The sequence below is a fragment of the Perissodus microlepis genome, chromosome 22, assembly GCF_051167445.1.
Source record: "Perissodus microlepis isolate ML-2025 ecotype Zambia chromosome 22, ASM5116744v1, whole genome shotgun sequence".
NCBI lineage: Eukaryota > Metazoa > Chordata > Actinopteri > Cichliformes > Cichlidae > Perissodus > Perissodus microlepis.
In genome coordinates this window covers 9,866,418-9,886,836 of record NC_140481.1, presented here as the reverse complement: position 1 = coordinate 9,886,836, position 20,419 = coordinate 9,866,418, and the positions used below count along the sequence as shown (strand labels likewise).

General features: G+C 39.6%; 1 protein-coding gene across 3 annotated transcripts; it reads left to right on the top strand.

Annotated features, from left to right (window-relative positions):
- Window positions 1-7,955: 7,955 nt before the first annotated feature.
- Window positions 7,956-16,414, top strand: hsf1 (heat shock transcription factor 1). 3 transcript variants are annotated; one of them, XM_084919480.1, is made up of 15 exons: window positions 7,956-8,338; window positions 10,390-10,498; window positions 11,383-11,519; window positions 11,798-11,922; window positions 11,995-12,070; window positions 12,239-12,300; window positions 12,607-12,679; window positions 12,857-12,975; window positions 13,056-13,237; window positions 13,316-13,466; window positions 14,105-14,176; window positions 14,632-14,737; window positions 14,820-14,873; window positions 14,979-15,024; window positions 15,110-16,414. In XM_084919480.1, exons 1-15 carry the CDS (start codon window positions 8,219-8,221, stop codon window positions 15,277-15,279), a joined length of 1,602 nt encoding a protein of 533 aa, XP_084775606.1. In that variant the 5' UTR covers window positions 7,956-8,218; the 3' UTR covers window positions 15,280-16,414. The 3 variants fall into 3 exon arrangements, with proteins under 3 accessions (XP_084775606.1, XP_084775605.1, XP_084775607.1); XM_084919479.1 differs by having other exon boundaries at window positions 13,313-13,466; XM_084919481.1 differs by lacking the exon at window positions 14,105-14,176 and having other exon boundaries at window positions 13,313-13,466.
- The last annotated feature ends 4,005 nt before the right edge of the window (window positions 16,415-20,419 follow it).

Genomic DNA, 20,419 nt, shown 5'->3' with positions numbered 1-20,419 from the left:
AAAGCAGATGACTCGTAATCTGGAGAGGAAATGGCGTGTCACAAATTTAGAGGATCATCATTTAGCCTGGAGAAATAGTTTGCTGCTTTATAAGAAAGCCCTCCGCAAAGCCAGAACATCTTACTATTCATCACTGATTGAAGAAAATAAGAACAACCCCAGGTTTCTCTTCAGCACTGTAGCCAGGCTGACAAAGAGTCAGAGCTCTGTTGAGCCAACCATCCCTTTAACGTTAACTAGTAATGACTTCATGAACTTCTTCACAAATAAAATTTTTATCATTAGAGAAAAAATTACCAGTAATCATCCCACAGATGTAATATTATCTACAGCTACTCTTAGTACCATTGATGTTAAGTTAGACTCTTTTTCTCCAATTGATCTTTCTGAGTTAACTTCAATAATTACTTCCTCCAAACCATCAACGTGTCTTTTAGACCCCATTCCTACAAAACTGCTCAAAGAAGTCCTGCCATTGATTAATTCTTCGATCTTAAATATGATCAACCTATCTCTAATAATCGGCTATGTACCACAGGCCTTCAAGCTGGCTGTGGTTAAACCTTTACTCAAAAAGCCATCTCTAGACCCAGCAGTCTTAGCTAATTATAGGCCAATCTCCAACCTTCCTTTCATATCAAAAATCCTTGAAAGAGTAGTTGTCAAACAGGTAACAGATCATCTGCAGAGGAATGGTTTATTTGAAGAGTTTCAGTCAGGTTTCAGAGCTCATCACAGCACAGAAACAGCTTTAGTGAAGGTTACAAATGATCTTCTTATGGCCTCTGACAGTGGACTCATCTCTGTGCTTGTCCTGCTAGACCTCAGTGCAGCGTTCGATACTGTCGACCATAATATCCTATTAGAGCGATTAGAACATGCTGTAGGTATTACAGGTACTGCACTGCAGTGGTTTGTATCATATCTATCTAATAGACTCCAATTTGTGCATGTAAATGGAGAGTCCTCTTCACACACTGAGGTCAATTATGGAGTTCCACAGGGTTCAGTGCTAGGACCAATTCTGTTTACATTATACATGCTTCCCTTAGGCAGCATCATTAGAAGACATAGCATACATTTTCACTGCTATGCAGATGACACCCAGCTCTATCTGTCCATGAAGCCAGATAACACACACCAATTAGTTAAACTGCAGGAATGTCTTAAAGACATAAAGACCTGGATGGCCGCTAACTTTCTGCTTCTTAATTCAGATAAAACTGAGGTTATTGTACTCGGCCCTGAAAATCTTAGAAATATGGTATCTAACCAGATTCATACTCTGGATGGCATTACCTTGGCCTCCAGTAACGCTGTGAGGAACCTTGGAGTCATTTTTGACCAGGACATGTCCTTCAACGCACATATTAAACAAATATGTAAGACTGCTTTCTTCCATTTGCGCAACATCTCTAAAATTAGAAATATCCTGTCTCAGAGTGACGCTGAAAAACTAGTTCATGCATTTATTACTTCCAGGCTGGACTACTGTAATTCATTATTATTAGGATGTCCAAAAAACTCACTGAAAAGCCTTCAGCTAATCCAAAATGCTGCAGCAAGAGTACTGACAGGGACTAGAAGGAGAGAGCATATTTCTCCTGTTTTGGCTTCCCTTCATTGGCTTCCTGTTAAATCCAGAATTGAATTCAAAATCCTGCTCCTCACATACAAGGTCTTAAATAATCAGGCCCCATCTTATCTTAATGACCTTGTAGTACCATATCACCCTATTAGAGCACTTCGCTCTCGCTCTGCAGGCCTACTTGTTGTTCCTAGAGTATTTAAAAGTAGAATGGGAGGCAGAGCCTTCAGTTTTCAGGCCCCTCTTCTGTGGAACCAGCTTCCAGTTTGGATTCGGGAGACAGAAACTATCTCTACTTTCAAGATTAGGCTTAAAACTTTCCTTTTTGCTAAAGCATATAGTTAGGGCTGGACCAGGTGACCCTGAATCCTCCCTTAGTTATGCTGCAATAGACGTAGGCTGCCGGGGGATTCCCAAGATGCATTGAGTTTTTCCTTTCCAGTCACCTTTCTCACTCACTATGTATTAATAGACCTCTCTGCATTGAATCATATCTGTTATTAACCTCTGTCTCTCTTCCACAGCATGTCTTTTATCCTGTCTTCCTTCTCTCACCCCAACCGGTCGCAGCAGATGGCCGCCCCTCCCTGAGCCTGGTTCTGCCGGAGGTTTCTTCCTGTTAAAAGGGAGTTTTTCCTTCCCACTGTCGCCAAAGTGCTTGCTCATAGGGGGTCATATGATTGTTGGGTTTTTCTCTGTATCTATGAAGCGCCTTGAGGCGACTTTTGTTGTGATTTGGCGCTATATAAATAAAATTGAATTGAATTGAATTGAATTGAATTTTTATTTATCTTTTTCAAGAATCACACTGTTTAAAAGGATACTGCTTTTTGGAAAACGCAATGGGACAATGACCTATGGTTTTCAAATGGATCAGAAAGATCAGCAGGAGTTATTACTCTTAAGAACAAATTTAATGGAGGGGGTAACTCTAGCCAGACAAAAACATCTTATTGGATTATTTGCTGATGATGTCATTGTTTTCTTACGAGATCCTGACAAGTGTTTTCCAATTTTGATGCAACTATTCCATACCTTCGAACACTTATCGGGCTACAAAATTAATGTATCCAAAACACAAATTCTATCATTCAACTACACACCACCTCAAAAGATTAGAGATGAATATAAACTAAAGTGGCACTTGAATACCATGAAATATTTGGGCATAACCTTGACAAAATCATTATCTGCTATGTTTGACACAAACTACAATCAGGTGGAGGGTAACAAAAAAGACTTTTTTAAAAGAATTTTTTACTCTAGAATCCAAATAATAAAGATGAACGTTCTCCCAAGATTGCTATACATGTATCAATCACTCCCACTTCCTATACCTCAAAGTAAATTTAAAATATGGGATAAGATGATGTCAAGGTTTATATGGGATGGGAAGAAGCCCAGAACAAGGTTAACAACATTGCAACTCCCGAAGTGTAAGGGAGGGATGGCTTTGCCTAACCTAAGGGAATACTTTTACGCAGCCCAATTTAGACCTCTTGTTTGTTGGTGTAGACCAGATTATGAGGCACGGTGGAAGGAAATTGAGAAAGAAATTGAGGGAAACAAAATTCAAATTTTTATCTCTGACAAACAATTAATGACCTCTTACAAAAGTAGAATGAATCAAATTGTGAAATTTACATTAGACATATGGCACACAGTAATAGAAAAACATCAGTTAAAAGAACAATTATTTTTGCTGAGATGGTTTAGACACGATAAAAAATTTAAGCCGGGACAATTGGACCAAACATTCAAACGATGGGAGTTAAAAGGGATTACAGCAGTTTGTACTCTAATGAAAAATGGAACACTAATGAGTTTCCAACAACTAAAAAAATAAATACAAATTGGAAAATAGAGATATTTTTTTTAGATATCTGCAAGTAAGGGACTATTGTGTAAAGCAAATAAAGACTGACTGGCTTGAAAAACCATTGGGTGTTATTGGACTAGTAAAAAATTGCTACGAACATAAACAATTCAAAGCAATTTCCACCTTCTATAGATCATTAGAAGAAGATAGACAGGACACAACCTTTTACCTTAAAAAGAAATGGGAAGCTGAACTGGCCATAACTATAACAGAGAAGGAATGGGTTAGTATATGTGAAATACAACACAGCACAACGAATTCGCCGTTGTGGAGGGAATTTTGCTGGAAAAATTTGACGCGTTTTTTCATTACATCCAAAATTAAAAGTAAACAGATCTCAAGTCCACAGAAATGTTGGAGACTGTGTGGAGAAACACAAGCAGATCATTCACATGTATTCTGGAAGTGCATACAAATTAAAAAGTATTGGGAAGACCTTAAAATGACCATAGATAATATTCTGGGTTATGCACTCCCAAACACCTGTCAAGTGATGTACCTTGGAAACATAAAGGAACAGATACAAAAGGAGGACTTATATCTAGTAAAAATAATTCTAGCCGGAACTAAAAAAGCAATCACAAAGAAGTGGTTACACCCAGACCCTACTCAACAAGATTGGATTAGGATTGTAGAGGGTATCTCAGAGATGGAAAAAAATCACATTCAATATTAGACTGATGCGATGTAAATATGATAGACAATGGAGGAAGTGGAAAGCATTCCGAAGTGGCACCAAAAACACAACATAAAAAGAAATTTGCATGTGATAGGTGGAAAAAGAAATGTAAACTCCAGACTGCATATATGTTCGTTTTTTTGTAATTTTCTTTACTGTATCGTTTTTAACTAAAACTAATAAAAATTAAAGTTGAAAAAAAAAGAAGAACAAATTTAATGAGAATGTTATACACTCTGAAGTATACCCCAGTAGGTCATTATGTGTTAGAATTTACCATCAGTGTTGATAATGTCTTTCTTCTTGCCATATACAGTTTTAACTCTTAAGTCAGAAAAATACTTTTTGTTGGATCAAATACCCTAATCTTCTGTTATTAGTGTGAGGTGACTTTAATATAATAGATCCTTCCTTAGACAGATGCCCACCTTGCTCAAATAACTCTCTGCTATAAATACATTTATGCAAAAAATTCTTTTAATAGACATTTGGAGAGTTAAGAACCCTAAAGCCAAACTGTACATGGAATAATAAATCCAGCTCTTCTAAATCCCGTATTGATTTCTGGTTAGTCCCTGATTGCTTAGATAAGAATAACATAATAGTCAATATAATGCCAACTCCACTTACAGAACACAAAGCGGTATCACTTCAGGTTTCTTTAAGTCTTCATGCTGCCCAAGCGCGTAGGAGCTGCTACTAGAAACGTAATAATTCCCTTCTAAAACATGAGACAGGGATTGAAGATATTCTGTTATTGATTAAATGTTTCTGGGATAAATCCCTAGCCAGTCATGTTCACTGTCAAAACTGGGAGCTTTTCAAATTTGAAGCCGCTAAATATTTAAGTGAGTATGGCTTTTCAACAGCAAAACAAAGGAAAACTGAAATTAATGTAGTTACAAGGATAACTGCTCCTATGGAAGCTGAACTGAACCTATCGGAAGATGATGAGATTGATTTAGTTTTGCAACAGAATAAATTAAATGACATTTATAAATTGAATGCAGGAGGCTTTATGAGATCAAGGAGATAGATGGTGGTTAGAAGAAGGCAAACAACACTCATCTTATTTTTTTAAACTAGAGAAATCTCTGTTCGGAGACTTAATATTGTTCCAAATTTTATAAAGCTTTATACAAGTCAGATTATAATGAGAGTGCTGCTCTGAACAACTCTCTGATTCGCAAACTATAAAGGAAGATAAGACGAACTTCTGCGATAGGCCAATATCTGTTGGTGAAGTTCTACCTGCTATTCAACGTCTTAAACTTAATAATTCCCCAGAAACAGATGACTTAATCTCTGAATTCTACATTACTTTTGCAGATCAACTAGGCCCATTTCCTCTTAATGTGTACACTGAAAGACTCATAAATCAGTCCGTCCAACCCTCCACTTTATCAGAAGGTCTGTTAACACTGATTCAAAAGCTAAAGAAGGATCCTGTTTATTTTGACAACTGGAGACTGATCTGCCTTCTTAACAATGAGTATTAGATCCAGCTCAGATCTTTGCCAAAAGACTGAAAGCTGTTTTGAATTATATTACTGATGAAACTCAGACTGGCTTTATGGCTAACAGACACATATCCAACAACATTAGACTTATTCTTGACCTCATTGATTATGCAGATTTTTGTAGGGTTGATAGTTTTAGCTTATTTATAGATTTCTGTAAAGCGTTCAATACTATTGAACAGTTTTATTTTTCAGGCTTTGGACAAATTTGGTTTTGGCCCTTATGTTCAGAATGCTATTTAAACAATGTACAAAAATGCTAATTGTTCCATCAAATTTCATGCAGGTACATCCTTTAGGTTTAAGTTGAACCGTAGTATCAGGCGAGGTTGCCCCATCTCCCTATATTTCTTTCTCATCTGTGCTCAGCTCCTCTCTGACTATATTAAACGTAGTCCCCTGAAAGGCATTACAATTGCAGAAAAGAAAAATTCATTAGTCAGCTTACTGATGATGCCACCCTCTTTTTAAAAAGTGCTTCACAGGTGCAGATAGACATTAACACAACTGATGCTTTTTCTGTAGCTTCAGCACTCCACTTAAACATCGGTAAATGTGAACTGCTTGCCCTCAGAAACTCTACCAGTCCCTCTATTGCTGGCATTCCAGTGAAAGAGTCGATCACTTACCTTGGTAATTAATAAAAGTCAAACCACCAAATACTTCTTCAATTTCAATCCAGTTTGACATAAAACACAACAAAAAACTAAATTCTTGGCTCCAACAGGATTTATCTCTGAAAGGCAGAGTTTTACACACCAAAGCGGAGGTATTATCTCGATTGACTTATGCTGCTTTGTCTCTTGATGTAAATAAAGAAACCCTGGTGGATATTGACAGACTCCTTTATAAGAATAGAATACATTATATTAAGGGAGCAGTTTATCCAACTCATACCAACATGGTGGCATAAACTTTCTTGACTTTTCTACAGTAAACAATGTGTTTAAAGTAAACTGGATCAAACAATTTCTCAGGAACCCAACATCAATTTGGAACTTTATTCCAAATTAAAAAATAAATAAATAAATTTTAGTCTTTGTTTTATTTTGTAATTACAATATTGATAAAATCCCCTTAAAACTGTCCAACTTTGCCAACGACCAGATGCTTCTTTCCTGGTCGTTGCTTTATAAACACAACTTTTCTCTGCACAGATACTATATTTGGAACTATATCTATATGTAGATATAGATATATATCTATATCTACACATATATATATATATATATATATATCTATATCTATATATATCTATATATATATGTGTGTAGATATCTATATATATATGTGTGTAGATATATATATATATATATATATATATATATATATATATATATATATATATATATATATATATATATATATATATATATATCTACATATAGATATAGATATCTATCTATCTATATATAGATATATAGATATATATCTATATATAGATATAGATATATATCTATATATAGATATAGATATATACACACATACATATCCTGTTACCTCTGTTACACAGATCTGTTTTCCCACTATAAAGAATAAAAACAACCCTGGCATAAGAACTCTGTTTCAGAAAGACAGAACTTGTGTCCCAATGGCTGTTGCTTACTGGAATAATTTATACTAGGACCTGGAATGCAAGAAAATTTGGACCATACCATTGAAATTCCTGTTAGCCAAGAAATTAAAGGAAATATCTTTTAAAATTATTCATCGTTTTTAACCCACCAGAACCTTTCTTGTACGATATAAAAAGACATTGATGCTAACTGTTCATTTTTTTAACTGTCAGAAGAAAGATATTTCTCTCTTATTTTGATCCTACTTATGCGCTAATCTTTTCTGGCAAGATGTTTGTGCTTTTGTTGTTTCTTTTATCTTATCTTTGTTACGGAAAAATATTGTTTGGCTTTTTTGATTGCCCTGCAAATAGGGCAAACACATTTCATTTGATTAATTTACTAATCTTAATGGCTAAATTTCATATACATAAATCCAAAATTTCAAATGCAAAACCGTCTTTTCAATGCTTTATAAATGAAACCAGACAATATTTTAAAACTATACATCCCCATAATATAAAAGCAATAAAACTATAAATTTATGCTCCTTGTTTGGTATCTTGTGATTAGCCTGTGTCTAATTATTATTACACGAAACCCCCTGACATTGTCTTTTGCTCATTTATATCTGTAATGTTTGAATTGCTAATGAAGTTAATAAAAATAAAAAAAATAATCCGCCTTACTGCTCATCACATCACTGCGCGACAGAACGTTAGGGTTACGTATTGTGCTGACGCCATCAGACCGCGCTGGGCAGCTATCTGCGCAGTTGTGTTTTATCGGATTTGCGGAGTTGTCGGTGCTCTAAGTGAAATAAAGTTCAGCACGTCTGTTTGCAGCCCCGCGGGGAACTCTGAGTTCAGCAGCGGGACCAAACCGGCACGGTCCGAGTCAGATCAGGGACCCGAGTCGTAGTTCGTTGTTTTCTTTCTGACGCAGCTAGCAGTTAGCGTCGTTAGCTCAGGTGTGTGCTCGATTTTCGTCTCTCAGATGGAATATCCCGGAGGAGGGGGGGCGGTGCTGAGCAGCGGGAACGTCCCGGCCTTCCTGACCAAATTGTGGACCCTGGTGGAGGACCCGGACACCGACCCGCTCATCTGTTGGAGTCCGGTACGCACGTTAATAGCTAACAGCTAACGCAGACAAGTTTAACTTTATTTACACAGCAGAAACAGACACAACTTTATTTAAACTGGAATGCAGACAGGTTTGTTGACAAACTTTATTTACTGACTAAGGAAAAGAGGTCAGCTCAGTTAGCTTGGCTTCAGTGAGCTATTAAGGCTAACAGATCTCACGTCAGAGGTCAAATGATTTCAGACATCATCAGCTAGTCAGTAAATGATCAGTTGACGGTTGTTTTTCTGACAAACTGATCCCAGCAGCTGTTTTGGTGATTGGCATAAAGCCTGAATTCAAATAAGCTGATGACGGCCTATGATGTCACTGTAGTGTCATAGCCCACACATTGTACAGCTGCAGGTGTTAACTACCAGTTGCACTGAAATCAGTCACTTATCACCAAGAGGTCTCCATCTTTATTTTCCTGATTTTTAGGTGTTTTTTTTTTTTTTGTTTGTTTATTTGTTTTTGTTTTTTTAATTGCATAACTATTAGGCTCCGCCCACAGCTGAAGGTCATGTAACACCAGATTAAAGATTCTCAAGTGTAATTTCCTAGTGTAGTTTAAAAAGGAAAATGAACCTTTAATCCATGGTTTTCATTACTGCCACACACCCACCCGGATGGCAAAAACAATACTGCGGTCCTTTGCTCTCCAGCCTCCCTTTGAACGTCTCCTAGTTTAACTAGAAACCAAAGTGCCAGATAGTTGCTGTGCTATCGGATGCAGTAATCAACATTTATTTACAACTGCCAGAGAGGAGTTTTGATTATGGCACCAACATGTAAGCACACCTCCTAACTCTTGACTACATCAAGAGGCTACATCTGCTTTTCACAACAACCCTGGCTGTCAGTGCAGCTCACTGAAACCTTAGGAATGATTTAACTGGCATTAGAAAAATACTCGGTCAACTTTACTGTTATGACATGATATTATTGTGACAAGTTAATACTACCTGAACTTTTCTGGAACTACACTGTAAATATCCAAGTCAGCAAAATGTAAGATTTACATTTGGTAGTTTGTGTTTAACCCTTTCACGCACAGTGGTCACTACAGTGGACACCTATTCAAAGGCTGTTTTCTTGTATTTGTGTCAGAGTTGATGGTATACTTGCACATAAACCACTACACTGGACACTGATGTGTCACCCCATACCCTGCCACCCATTCCAAATGTCCACCTAAGTGGACATGTAAAAAACTATTTTAAAAATACATGTTTAAGAAATGAAGTTACAAGATATTTTTTTCATGCCTAAAGATCATTAAAAATACTTAAGAAAAAAAATCCTGATTGAGGTTGTCATAATTAAGCTAGCTATGTAGCGCTTACTTTTGCTTTAACAACAAACATTTTCTTGTTCTTCACCTCCTTTAAATAAAGCTTCCGCGGCAGGATATGGATCACAAGTCCCCAAAATTAATGGGTTCTCTTTATATCGTTGTTTTTCTTCCATGGATAGATGATCCAAATAAAGAGTTCACTTTCATCTGCAGTGTGTTCTGTTTAAATAAGAGTTCCAATCAGTAATCTATTCATCAGTGCCTGATGTGCAAAAAAACAAAAATGTTGAAATAATCAATAAATTGTGAGCTGGTCAGACACAGTCTGCAGGAGAGCAGACAGCTGAGATTAAAGTGTTAGCAGTGTGCTCTGACTTTCAGATCTATTCCTGGAGATTCCTGAGAGCGTAAGAGCGTATATAGTCTCTGTTTTTCTCGGTTGATTATAAGGTAAATGGAGTGGTTCTTATACATTCCTTAATACTCAAGTACTCAAAGTGCTTTATACACCATGTCTCATTCACACACATTCATACGACACTTTTTTCAACCTGCGCGCTTTCTGTCTAACAGTCACACACTAATGAACGCATCGAAGAGCACCCGGACCTCAGGGTTCAGTATGTTGCCCAAGGAATGGAGCAGAGAGGAATTAAACCACTAACCTTCTGATTAACAGATGACCTGCTTTGCATCCTGAATCACAGCCACCACAATAATACAGATTCTTTTTCTCTTGTTGTATAAGAGTGGTACCAGTTTCCATGTGTTCGACCAGGGGCGGTTTTCCAAAGAAGTTCTGCCAAAGTTCTTCAAGCACAACAACATGGCCTCTTTTATCCGCCAACTCAACATGTGTGAGTAACCAGCAAGGAATCATCAGTGTGTTAGCCCCACCTCTGAATGATAGCTTGTTCAGAGGTGGGGCTATCACCACTGTTTTTTTTTCCATTGATTTATTTTTTGGGAAAGAAGATTCATCCAATCAGGTGTGCTTTGTGAAGAAACATTGAGATATGAGTCAAATGTCTGGTGCTTAGCGGGTTTTCTTTGCTGCTGTAATTGTCATAGCAGCAACAACCAGTCATCACAAGGCAAGGTAGCCTGCAGTTAACATAGCAGTTAATGAGAAGATAGCAGTTAATGAGCTAAGCCAGTGGTCCCCAACCTTTTTTGCGCCACAGACTAGTTTATGTCCTGCAATATTTTCACGGACTGGTCTTAAAGGTGTTGTGGATAAATTCAACAAATAAAACGAGTATCGGTACCCCCCCAAAAAAGAACATTTATTCATAACACATGGGAAAAGACCCAGGGAAACAGAGTTAACGATAAAAACAGATAAAAACCACAAATTTCACACCTGAGCCTCAACTCTCGTGGTCCGGTACCAAACGACTCACGGACCGGTACTGGTCTGTGCCCTGGAGGTACCGGTTTGTGTATATCAAGCTGATCGTTCATCATGACGATCTTTTTCTCCATGTCACTAAAGAAGTGCTAGTTGACTGGTATGCTGAAAAGCTGAACTTTTCTCAACGCTCAGCAGAACCATCTTTATAAAAAGTAGGATAGAAAAAAAGGACAGGCCCACCTGTGCATGCTCCACCTCTAGCACTGTGCATGCAAAGGCATCTGGACTATGGAAGAGCCAGAAAGAGCAGCTGTGATATTAGCGAGTGTAGCATTGTATTCATGGTGTCCACATCCTTTATTGATGGTGTAATGGTACTTCTCTCAGATGGTTTCCGTAAGGTGGTGCACATTGAGCAGGGTGGTCTGGTGAAACCAGAGAGAGATGACACAGAGTTTCAGCACCCATTCTTCATCAGAGGACAAGAACATCTGCTGGAGAACATCAAACGCAAAGTCACCAACGTATGTAGTGCCTCACACACCAGAGAATACCTAAAAATGCAGACAGGTGATAGACTAAAGGCAGACTCTGCAGGACTTCCTCTGAAAGGTGATGATTCAGAGTGCTGTGTGACATCACAGGATACAGCTAATCAATCATAAATACTTTGTATAGCCCCCTTAATGTGGGGTCAGAGTGGCCTTTAATCTATCGCTGTGCATGTGGTACTACGAACTCAGAACCCAATCTGACCTGTCCTGTCCATCTCCTTGGTAACGGTATGCTGTGATTGGAACAGGTGTCATCAGTGCGTCAGGATGATGCGAAAATCTGTGCAGAGGAAGTGAATAAGATCCTGAACGATGTCCAGTTGATGAAGGGAAAACAAGAAACCATCGACTCCAGGATCGTCACAATGAAACAGTAAGTACCAAACCAGAATCGGGGCTAGAAACCACTCGGCAGTGTTGACTAAAGGCTGATTTTGTATTTCAGTGAGAACGAGGCTCTGTGGAGAGAGGTGGCCAGTCTGAGACAGAAACACACTCAGCAGCAGAAAGTTGTCAACAAGGTACCTGTTCTCACTGTCCACACCTTTCCAATTAGCAGAACTCTATAAGAATACACCTGATGTGATCCCTCTAAAAATATGAAAACCTCAGGGGAGAGTGATGCCACATAGTTGTCAGACATTATCTTAACATTAATGAACTCTTTGCCCGTCTCTCTCTCTCTCCAGCTCATACAGTTCCTGGTGTCTCTCATTCAGTCCAACAGACTGCTAGGAGTCAAGAGGAAGATGCAAGTGTTTTTTTGATACCATAGATACTACAACAAATGCTACACTGAACACCACAAAATGTTAAAATTGTGACTTAGACACTAGATAATTTCAAAGTGCAGATTGGATGCTGTGAGATTTTCTCTGCTAAGAACATTTTCAAGCAAATGTTTCCAGGTGATAAAATGAGGATCCAACTGCCCAAATTTCAAACTTTTGCTTTTATTTTGAAGTACCAGTTCCATTTCCCTCTCATACCTGACCTTAAATTCAGTTTCCTCTGTACATGTTTTGCATTTTCGTTTATTCATTTTACCTCTCTGCAGTCCTCTGATGCTCAACGACTCTGGCAACACCCACTCAATGCCCAAATATAGCCGTCCCTTCTCATTGGAGCAGGTAACTTGTCTCTGATTTACATCTTTCACTCAGACCTGCACAGTCAGCAGTGATTATCTTTCAGAGTGACATTAGCTGATTGTCTAGCTTTAGCTTTGAAAACTAGACTCTTCATATCTACCTGTGCAGATCTTTGTCCTTACTTGGTCACTTGTGCTTTTGTGTTTTTCATTTCAGGCTGCAGCCAATCTCTTCTCAGCTGACACCTCTGTGACTTCAGGACCGATCATTTCTGACATCACAGACATGGCCACATCTGGTTCAGATGAATTGGCTAGTGATTGGACGGACCAAGGGTGAGTACTGATCAGATTAGTCCTGCTTAGTCAGTAAGTGATTGATCCTTCAGAAGTCAGAGTGCATAACCTCCTTGCAGAGAGAGCCAATCAGTCGATATCAAAGAGGAGCCGTCCAGTCCGGAGGTGGAGGTGTGTCCTGTTCTGGAGGAAGTGGCTGCACCAGTGGACACGCCCCTCTCCCCCACCACCTTCATTAACTCCATCCTAGAGGAGAATGAGCCACCCACCCCAGTCACCTCCACGAGCAGTGCTCCTACTGGTAGACATTAAGTTTGTGGTTAGCAGTTTGATTCCTGTTCAGAGCATTTCTGGTAAATAAAAATCTTTCTCTCAGCAGCCAGTCCCATTGTGGTGATGAGCCCCGTCTCCACTGGCCCCCTGACTTCTGCCTCATCCACCCAATCACTCACCTCTGTTACCACAGCAAACACAGCCCCCAGCACAACAACACCTCAGAAGAAATGTCAAGCCATCGCCTGTATTGACAGGTAAGTGTGACTACACCAGTATGCAGTTGTGAAACATTCATAGAGACTTCTAATAGTGTTAGTACCACCTGCGATGAACAACTATGAGCGTTTACCAAGAGTTAGCCCAAGTATTTCCCCAACAGTGGCCCTGCTCTGACTAAAGCTGAAACTGTGTTCGAGGTTGCAAAGAGCTGCCCAATAAACCGTCTCAGTAGACTGTCTATTAAACTGTCCTCAGTCCACCCTTACGCTGGGGAAGCCGTCACCCTTTGCTGACAGCTTCCCCAGCATCTCTCCAGAAACTGCCCCAACAAACACCTGCAGCTTCCCTGAACAGCTGCCCCACCCCCTGCATCCGTCACCTTGACTTTCTGGGTGTCTTTCTGAAAAGTGGCTTTCAGACAGGATACTGAAAGTGTTCTGCTGAATGCAGATTGCAAGCTTGTGTCAGGAGTGTGCGAGTTAGACCTCAGTCTGAAGTTTGTGCTACAAGTTTAGGAAACTCCTCCTGTTCAGCCCCTTGAATGGCAAGTGCAGCGCTGCCTTATCTGAAAGCCTCTTAACTAACCATGGTGTGGTTTCAGTTTGTCTTACATTTTAGGTGATGGTCCTGTTGCAGGACAAGTGTGTCATTAAAACCCCTGTGCTTCCTTCAGACCCCGCCCCCTTCCCTCTGCAGGTGGACTCCCACCTGATGTTTGGCGGTTCCTCTCAGCACAACCTGACAAGTGAATCACTAACTCTACAAACAATTATTGATTTGTAAATATGAAAGTTTTGAAGTCTTCTGGTGACATTCTGCATTTTCTTCTTGTCAAATGTGTGAGGTCCAGATGTCAGAGGTCATGAGCTAGTTAATTGATTATATTTGGTCAATATTAAGTGCAGAAGTAAGCAATCCGGTCAACAGGTCAAAAAAGGTTTCTTAGGTGGCTCACAGCTGGAAATGTTTCAGGCATGTTCTGACTACAGGAAATACTGTGTGTGGCCAGGGTGAGGGGTGGAGCCTTTGCATAAGATTATTAACAGCAGAGAACTGGCAGGTTCAAACTGAGCTCACCTGTATGGAACAGTTGAGATGCAGATCATGTATTAGTTTGGATCTCTGCAGACATAAAGGAAAATGTAGAATTACGGCAGACATGCGACCTAACATCAGACCTGTCTCACCTGTGTGCCTCAGGTCTGAGCTTTTGGATCATGTGGATAGTATCGACAGCGGCTTAGAGAACCTGCAGAACATACTCAACACACAGACGTTCTCCTTCGATACAGTTCCACTTATTGAGGTTAGCCTGACTTCTTGTTACCACCTCACATTATTATCACTTGTGTTTGTGTGTCACTAACTGTGTGCGTGTGTGTGCTTAGTTTTTCAGTTCATCTGGCTCGCCTGCAGACTTTGACCTCGACAGTTTGGACAACGTGAGTTGCAAATTTCACATTCTTTGGTCTGCTATTTCAAAAATAAGAGCGTACTGTTGCCGATGATGTCAGACCTGTCTCACTGATGTTACTGTTTCCCACTAGCTGCTGTCTGATGAAGCTCCTAAGGGAAGTGAAGAAAGCGGAACAGGTGAGTCATACCTTCAGTAAGTTGCTGCTCTATCCACCTGTCTGTTGTCATGTTATGACACTGTGCTGCTCTCTGATTGGTGCAGGAAAGCAGCTGGTTCAGTATACACCTGTCCAAACGTCTGAATCTGACAGCGGGGCCGACCTGCCAGCGCTGCTGGAGTTGGAAACTGAGCCATTTCTCAGCTCTGACCCCCACACCGAGGACCCAGGCACCACTTTGTTGAACCACGCCAGTCTGGACTCCAACCTCTGACCTCTTGAGTAACCATAGCAATGTGACACCTGAGCACTGACTCAGTTGCAGCAATAGATGAGAACAGTCAATAGGTCAAAGGTTGTGTTTTTATTACACAGATGTTATTAATATTAATCTGTCTTCTTCTTCTACTCTTGTTCTTTTCTTCTTTGTTGAAGCTTAAATGGAAGCCTTTGTTGCTGTTGAATGCGTTTTGCATGTTGAAGTCAGATTTTATGGTCGTCTTTATTTTCTTGTGTAAAATAGATTGAAAAGAATCAGAATATTTTTGGAGTTTTATCAACAAGTGCTGTGCGACCTGACTGACAGCCCACCCATATGAAAGAGCCATGTGGATCAGTATTATTTCTCATTAGTTTGTTTCCATCAGTTTATATTACTATTATATTCAGTTTGTTCCCGAAATATGAGTTCACATCACTGCTCACTGCTGTGTCCCCATGTTTCAGAAATACTGCAGAGACATGTCTGAGATGGTATGAGAGCCTTTTTTGACTTGTATATTAGAGATGCTTTGGATCAGGTTTGAGATTCTTGTCTGCAGAAGCTTCATGGATGGAACTCTGAAGGTAACTGACAGAAACCAAATGATGGTCCATGCTGCCAATTGTGTTTGTGTTTGCAAGGCCAGTTTAAGGAAACTTTGTTTGAATTTGTCAGGGTTGCACGTTGTTATGTCATCAGACACAGGGTTAACATTCCTCACAGCTTCACTTGGTTAAAGTTTAAACAAAGGCCGAGATCTCAACCACATCTCAGGCTCAGTGCTGTGATACAGGGCTCATCTGTGATGTCGTCATTCTTACTGAGCAGCTTTTCTGTGTGCTAAGTCACCTGTGGCTCACCTGAACCAGTCGTCTCTTTGATGGCTAAGAAACACCTGAAGTCCTGAGGATATTTTATTGGTCACATGGTCAGAGCTGAACAAACAGAAAGCTCCCTTCAGTATTAACACATCTGTTTAATATAGTACAATTATATTTAAGGCAAGTGGTAAATCCACCCGAGTCCTCCAGGCTAACATGATGGCGCCCAACGTGTAGAGAGGACAAAGACGGGGTCAAAGGGCAGATGAAATGTTGATGTATTCTGACTGTAAAATTTTGATTCAATAAAATGTTTTTAAACAGCAGCATGTGAATGAATGACTGGTTGATTTAAATCAAACTGAGGATGTCATAAGGTTGGTAATACTGCGTTGTCTCTACAAAGTGAAATGAATGTGTCAGTAAGCTAAATCACCACGTTAGCTGATGCTGAACATATCACCTGGTCAGGAGCAGGTAAAGTTCAGAGTTTCAGTTTAACATCAACTATGTTTATTTCCAGCATGTTTTCAGCCTGATAGATTATCTGTTAGGAAACCATGTTTTATAGTAAGTGCTACTTTTCTAACAACAGTCAGTGAAGCTCAGCTGTAAAGTTAGCTCAGACCTTTTACCCCCTGCAGCTACTAGAATAGAACACACACAAAAAATATCTTTTCAGTCAGTCAAAATTAATTTGATTTCCATGTTTGCTATATCTGGCTGTGGAACAGGAAGCTTAAATGTATCAGTCCAGATCCAGTTTAAACAATAGCTTTTTTTTTTTAAATGTGCATATGTCTTTCACATTTGCACATTCTTTGACATACACAGCAGCACTGTGAGAAAATGATGTAAATGGATTTGGTGAACATTTACTTCATTAAGAGGGAGGAAGGTACTCACAGATGGACTGTATTGTATGCAGAGACTGCAATCTAAAAGGTGGTGAGAGGTGGTGTTAGAGGAGAATGTAGTTAGACATATGATGGTAATGTGTAGGATTCCCACTTTGAGCAGTTTGGATACAGAGAGGTGAGGTAAGATTGGGCACGTGCAGAGGAGGAAGAATGGATACACTGGACAAAGGAGGATGAAGATGGAGCTGCTAGGCACAAGGAGAATAGAAAGACCTCAGAGGAGGTTCATGGATGTAGAGAGGGAGGACTGTTGTGACAGAGGAGAATGCTGGGATAGGAGGACATGGAGGCAGATAATCCGCTGTTAAGACCCCTGGAGCAACTGAAATAAGAAGAATACAGCAAATTCATAGTTAAAATTTAAATAATTAAAGGTTCATTTTACTGTTTTCTGGGATAAATTCTAAGGTTAATAAGTTTCAGTAGCATAGGGAGTAGTGTTGGCAAAAGTACAGACATGGTTTAAAAATAACATTCTGGTAAAAGTTAAAGAAGTGATTCAATGTCTTTACTCAAGTAAAAGTAAAAAAGAAATTCTGCAATGCTAACTGAACCTTGTGCTATAATAATACAATAAAATCATATTAGTTAGATGGAAATGCAAACTTAATTTCAGTCTAAATTCTAATAAAAACAATTCTAATAAATGTACTCAGGTTGAATCAATTATGTAAGTAAGTAAGTAAAATTTTATTTATATAGCACATTTCTAGATAAAAGATCACAAAGTGCTTCACAAGGTATAAAACAAAAGCAGTCAAACGTTAACAAAATGCAATTCTAAAAAGATGTGTTTTAGTTGTTTTTTAAAAGTGATCACTGAGTCCGCAGATCTTAAGTTCTGAGGAAGAGAGTTCCACAGTCTGGCGGCCACAGTGGCAAAAGCTCTATCTCCCTTGGTTTTCAGCCTTGTATGCTGAATAACAAGTAGGCCCTGATCACAAGACCTCAGGGACCTACTAGGGACATAGGGCTGTAAAAGGTCAATGATGTAGGCTGGTGCTTGTCCTTGAAGAGCTTTAAATGTCAGAACCAGTATCTTAAAATGGACTCTGAATTCAGCAGGGAGCCAGTGCAACTGTATAAGCAATGGTGTTACATGAGAGTACTTAGATGTTTTTGTCAGAATCCTTGCTGCAGCATTTTGGACAATCTGCAGACGCTCCAGGGAGTTTTTGTTTAGACATGTAAACAGTGAATTACAGTTGTCCAATTGCGATGAAATGAATGCATGAATAACAATCTCCAGTTCAGAATGAGATACTATAGGGCTCAATTTAGAAATGTTTCTTAAATGATAGAAGCAGGATGTAGAACATGAGCAGAGAAAATTAAGGAGAATTTACAATCGCCTACATTGTAGAGGGTGACTTTGCCTCCAAACCTAAACAGGAAGATGAGTAAAGCAAATGGTTACAGTGGGATGAAGAACGTCTGGTGTTGTGGTGTTGTTCACGGGTCTAAAATCCTGTACCATTCATCTACCCTTACCTGGGCCCATAAAGACGGGAAGTATTGGCATATTCCATGATGACTGATATGGGATGATCACGCTGGCCTCCAGTAATCCGTTTATAGTGTCGTACTGGGGTCACCAGACCAGACCTTCACCAGGGTTCAGGGTGATGTGGACCCGGGCTGTGTCAACTAGACGGACATCATGTGGCGTGGTGGTCCAGATAGCAGAAGAAATGGAGTCTAAGAATCTTTGTGTGTCTGGAATGTCTGTCCTCTCTCATCCATTGAATCGGGGTAAATCCTTCCCCCTGGGCTTGGTGTACTCCTCCAAGGAAAAAGCAATGCGCTACATGTTTTCTTCTGCTACCTTCCATAGGTTTGGTGTGTCTGTAGCCTCACAGGTCCAGCTCAGGGCTCTTTTTGACCATTGGGCCCAGTGTTCTAGCCTCATAGTTGCTTCCAACTGCCAGCGTGACATGAGGGTGTGAGGTGCTTGCATCTGCGCTTAAGTTCTACCAGGAGCTCTGTAGCTCACCCAAATCACATGAGGCTGCCACCCCTTCTTTCCCAGCAAAGATGTCAGTGATTTTCAAGGCTTGCTGTCTCCCCTCCATTTCTTCTAGCCATTCTTCCTTGTACACTGTCAGTGCGCCCCAGGGCAGCTGTGGCTACAATGTAGCTTGCCATCACTAGTGTGTGAATGTGTGTGTGAAAGGGTGGATGACTGAACGTGTAAAGCGCTTTGGGGTCCTTAGGGACTAAGTAAAGCGCTATAAAGGCCATTTACCATTTACCATTTTACACCTCATCTGTTGTCAGAAAATATGCCAGTGTGCAGTGCAGGACACCCTCTCAAAGGGGAAACTTAAATAGTTCCCCCACGAGATTCAGAATTGTGGTATGACCCAATTTGCAGGTCTCCATATAGGCTTGCTCTGCCCATTTCCCACCTCTTAGCTCATCAACCCAAGGACCAGGATCAGCTGCCACTGAGGTCAGTACTGTCAGTACTCCTGCTGCAGCATTTTGGTTTAACCAATAACCTCAGTTTTATCTGAATTTAGAAGCAGAAAATTGGAGGTAATCCAGGTCTTTATGTCTTTAAGAAATTCCTGCAGTTTAACTAATTGGTGTGTGTTATCTGGCTTCATGGATAGATGAAGTTGGATGTCATGTGCATAGCAGTGAAAATGTATGCCATGCCTTCTGATGATACTGCCCAAGGGAAGCATGCATAATGTAAACAGAATTGGACCTAGCACTGAACCCTGTGGACCTCCATAATTAATCTTAGTGTGAAGAGGACTCTCCATTTATATGAACAAAATGTTGTCTATTAGATAGATATGATACAAACCACTGCAGCGCAGTACCTGTAATACCTACAGCGTGCTCTAATTGCTCTAATAGGATATTGTGGTCGACAGTATCGAACGCTGCACGAAGGTCTAGCAGGACCAGTGTTGGGCAAGTTACTTTGAAAAAGTAATTAAATATAGTTACTAGTTACTTCTTCAAAAAAGTAACCGAGTTAGTAACTGGGTTACAAGATTCTAAAAGTAATTAATTACTTGAGAAGTAACTATTGCGTTACTTAAAAACACAAACGTTTAACCCTCTGGGGTCCAGGGTATAATTGGCCATTTTAACTACTTTCGATTTTACCTATATATTTCACCTTTAAAAACTATTTACTTTGCCTTGTTTGGTATCATCCTTTTCAGCACAACCTCATGTATCTGAATTTACAGTTCTGGTTTCATTTTGACAAAGTGTATTAGCACAATGGATCTAAAATCAGACAAAAAACTTAAATTCCGAGTACAAAAGGTTATATTTTTTACTGTAACAACCACAAACATGTTTAATGAATCATATTTCATAACTTTAAATGCAAATATAAATTGTCAATTTTAAAATCATATGCACAAGTTTTGCAAACAACAAAGTTAT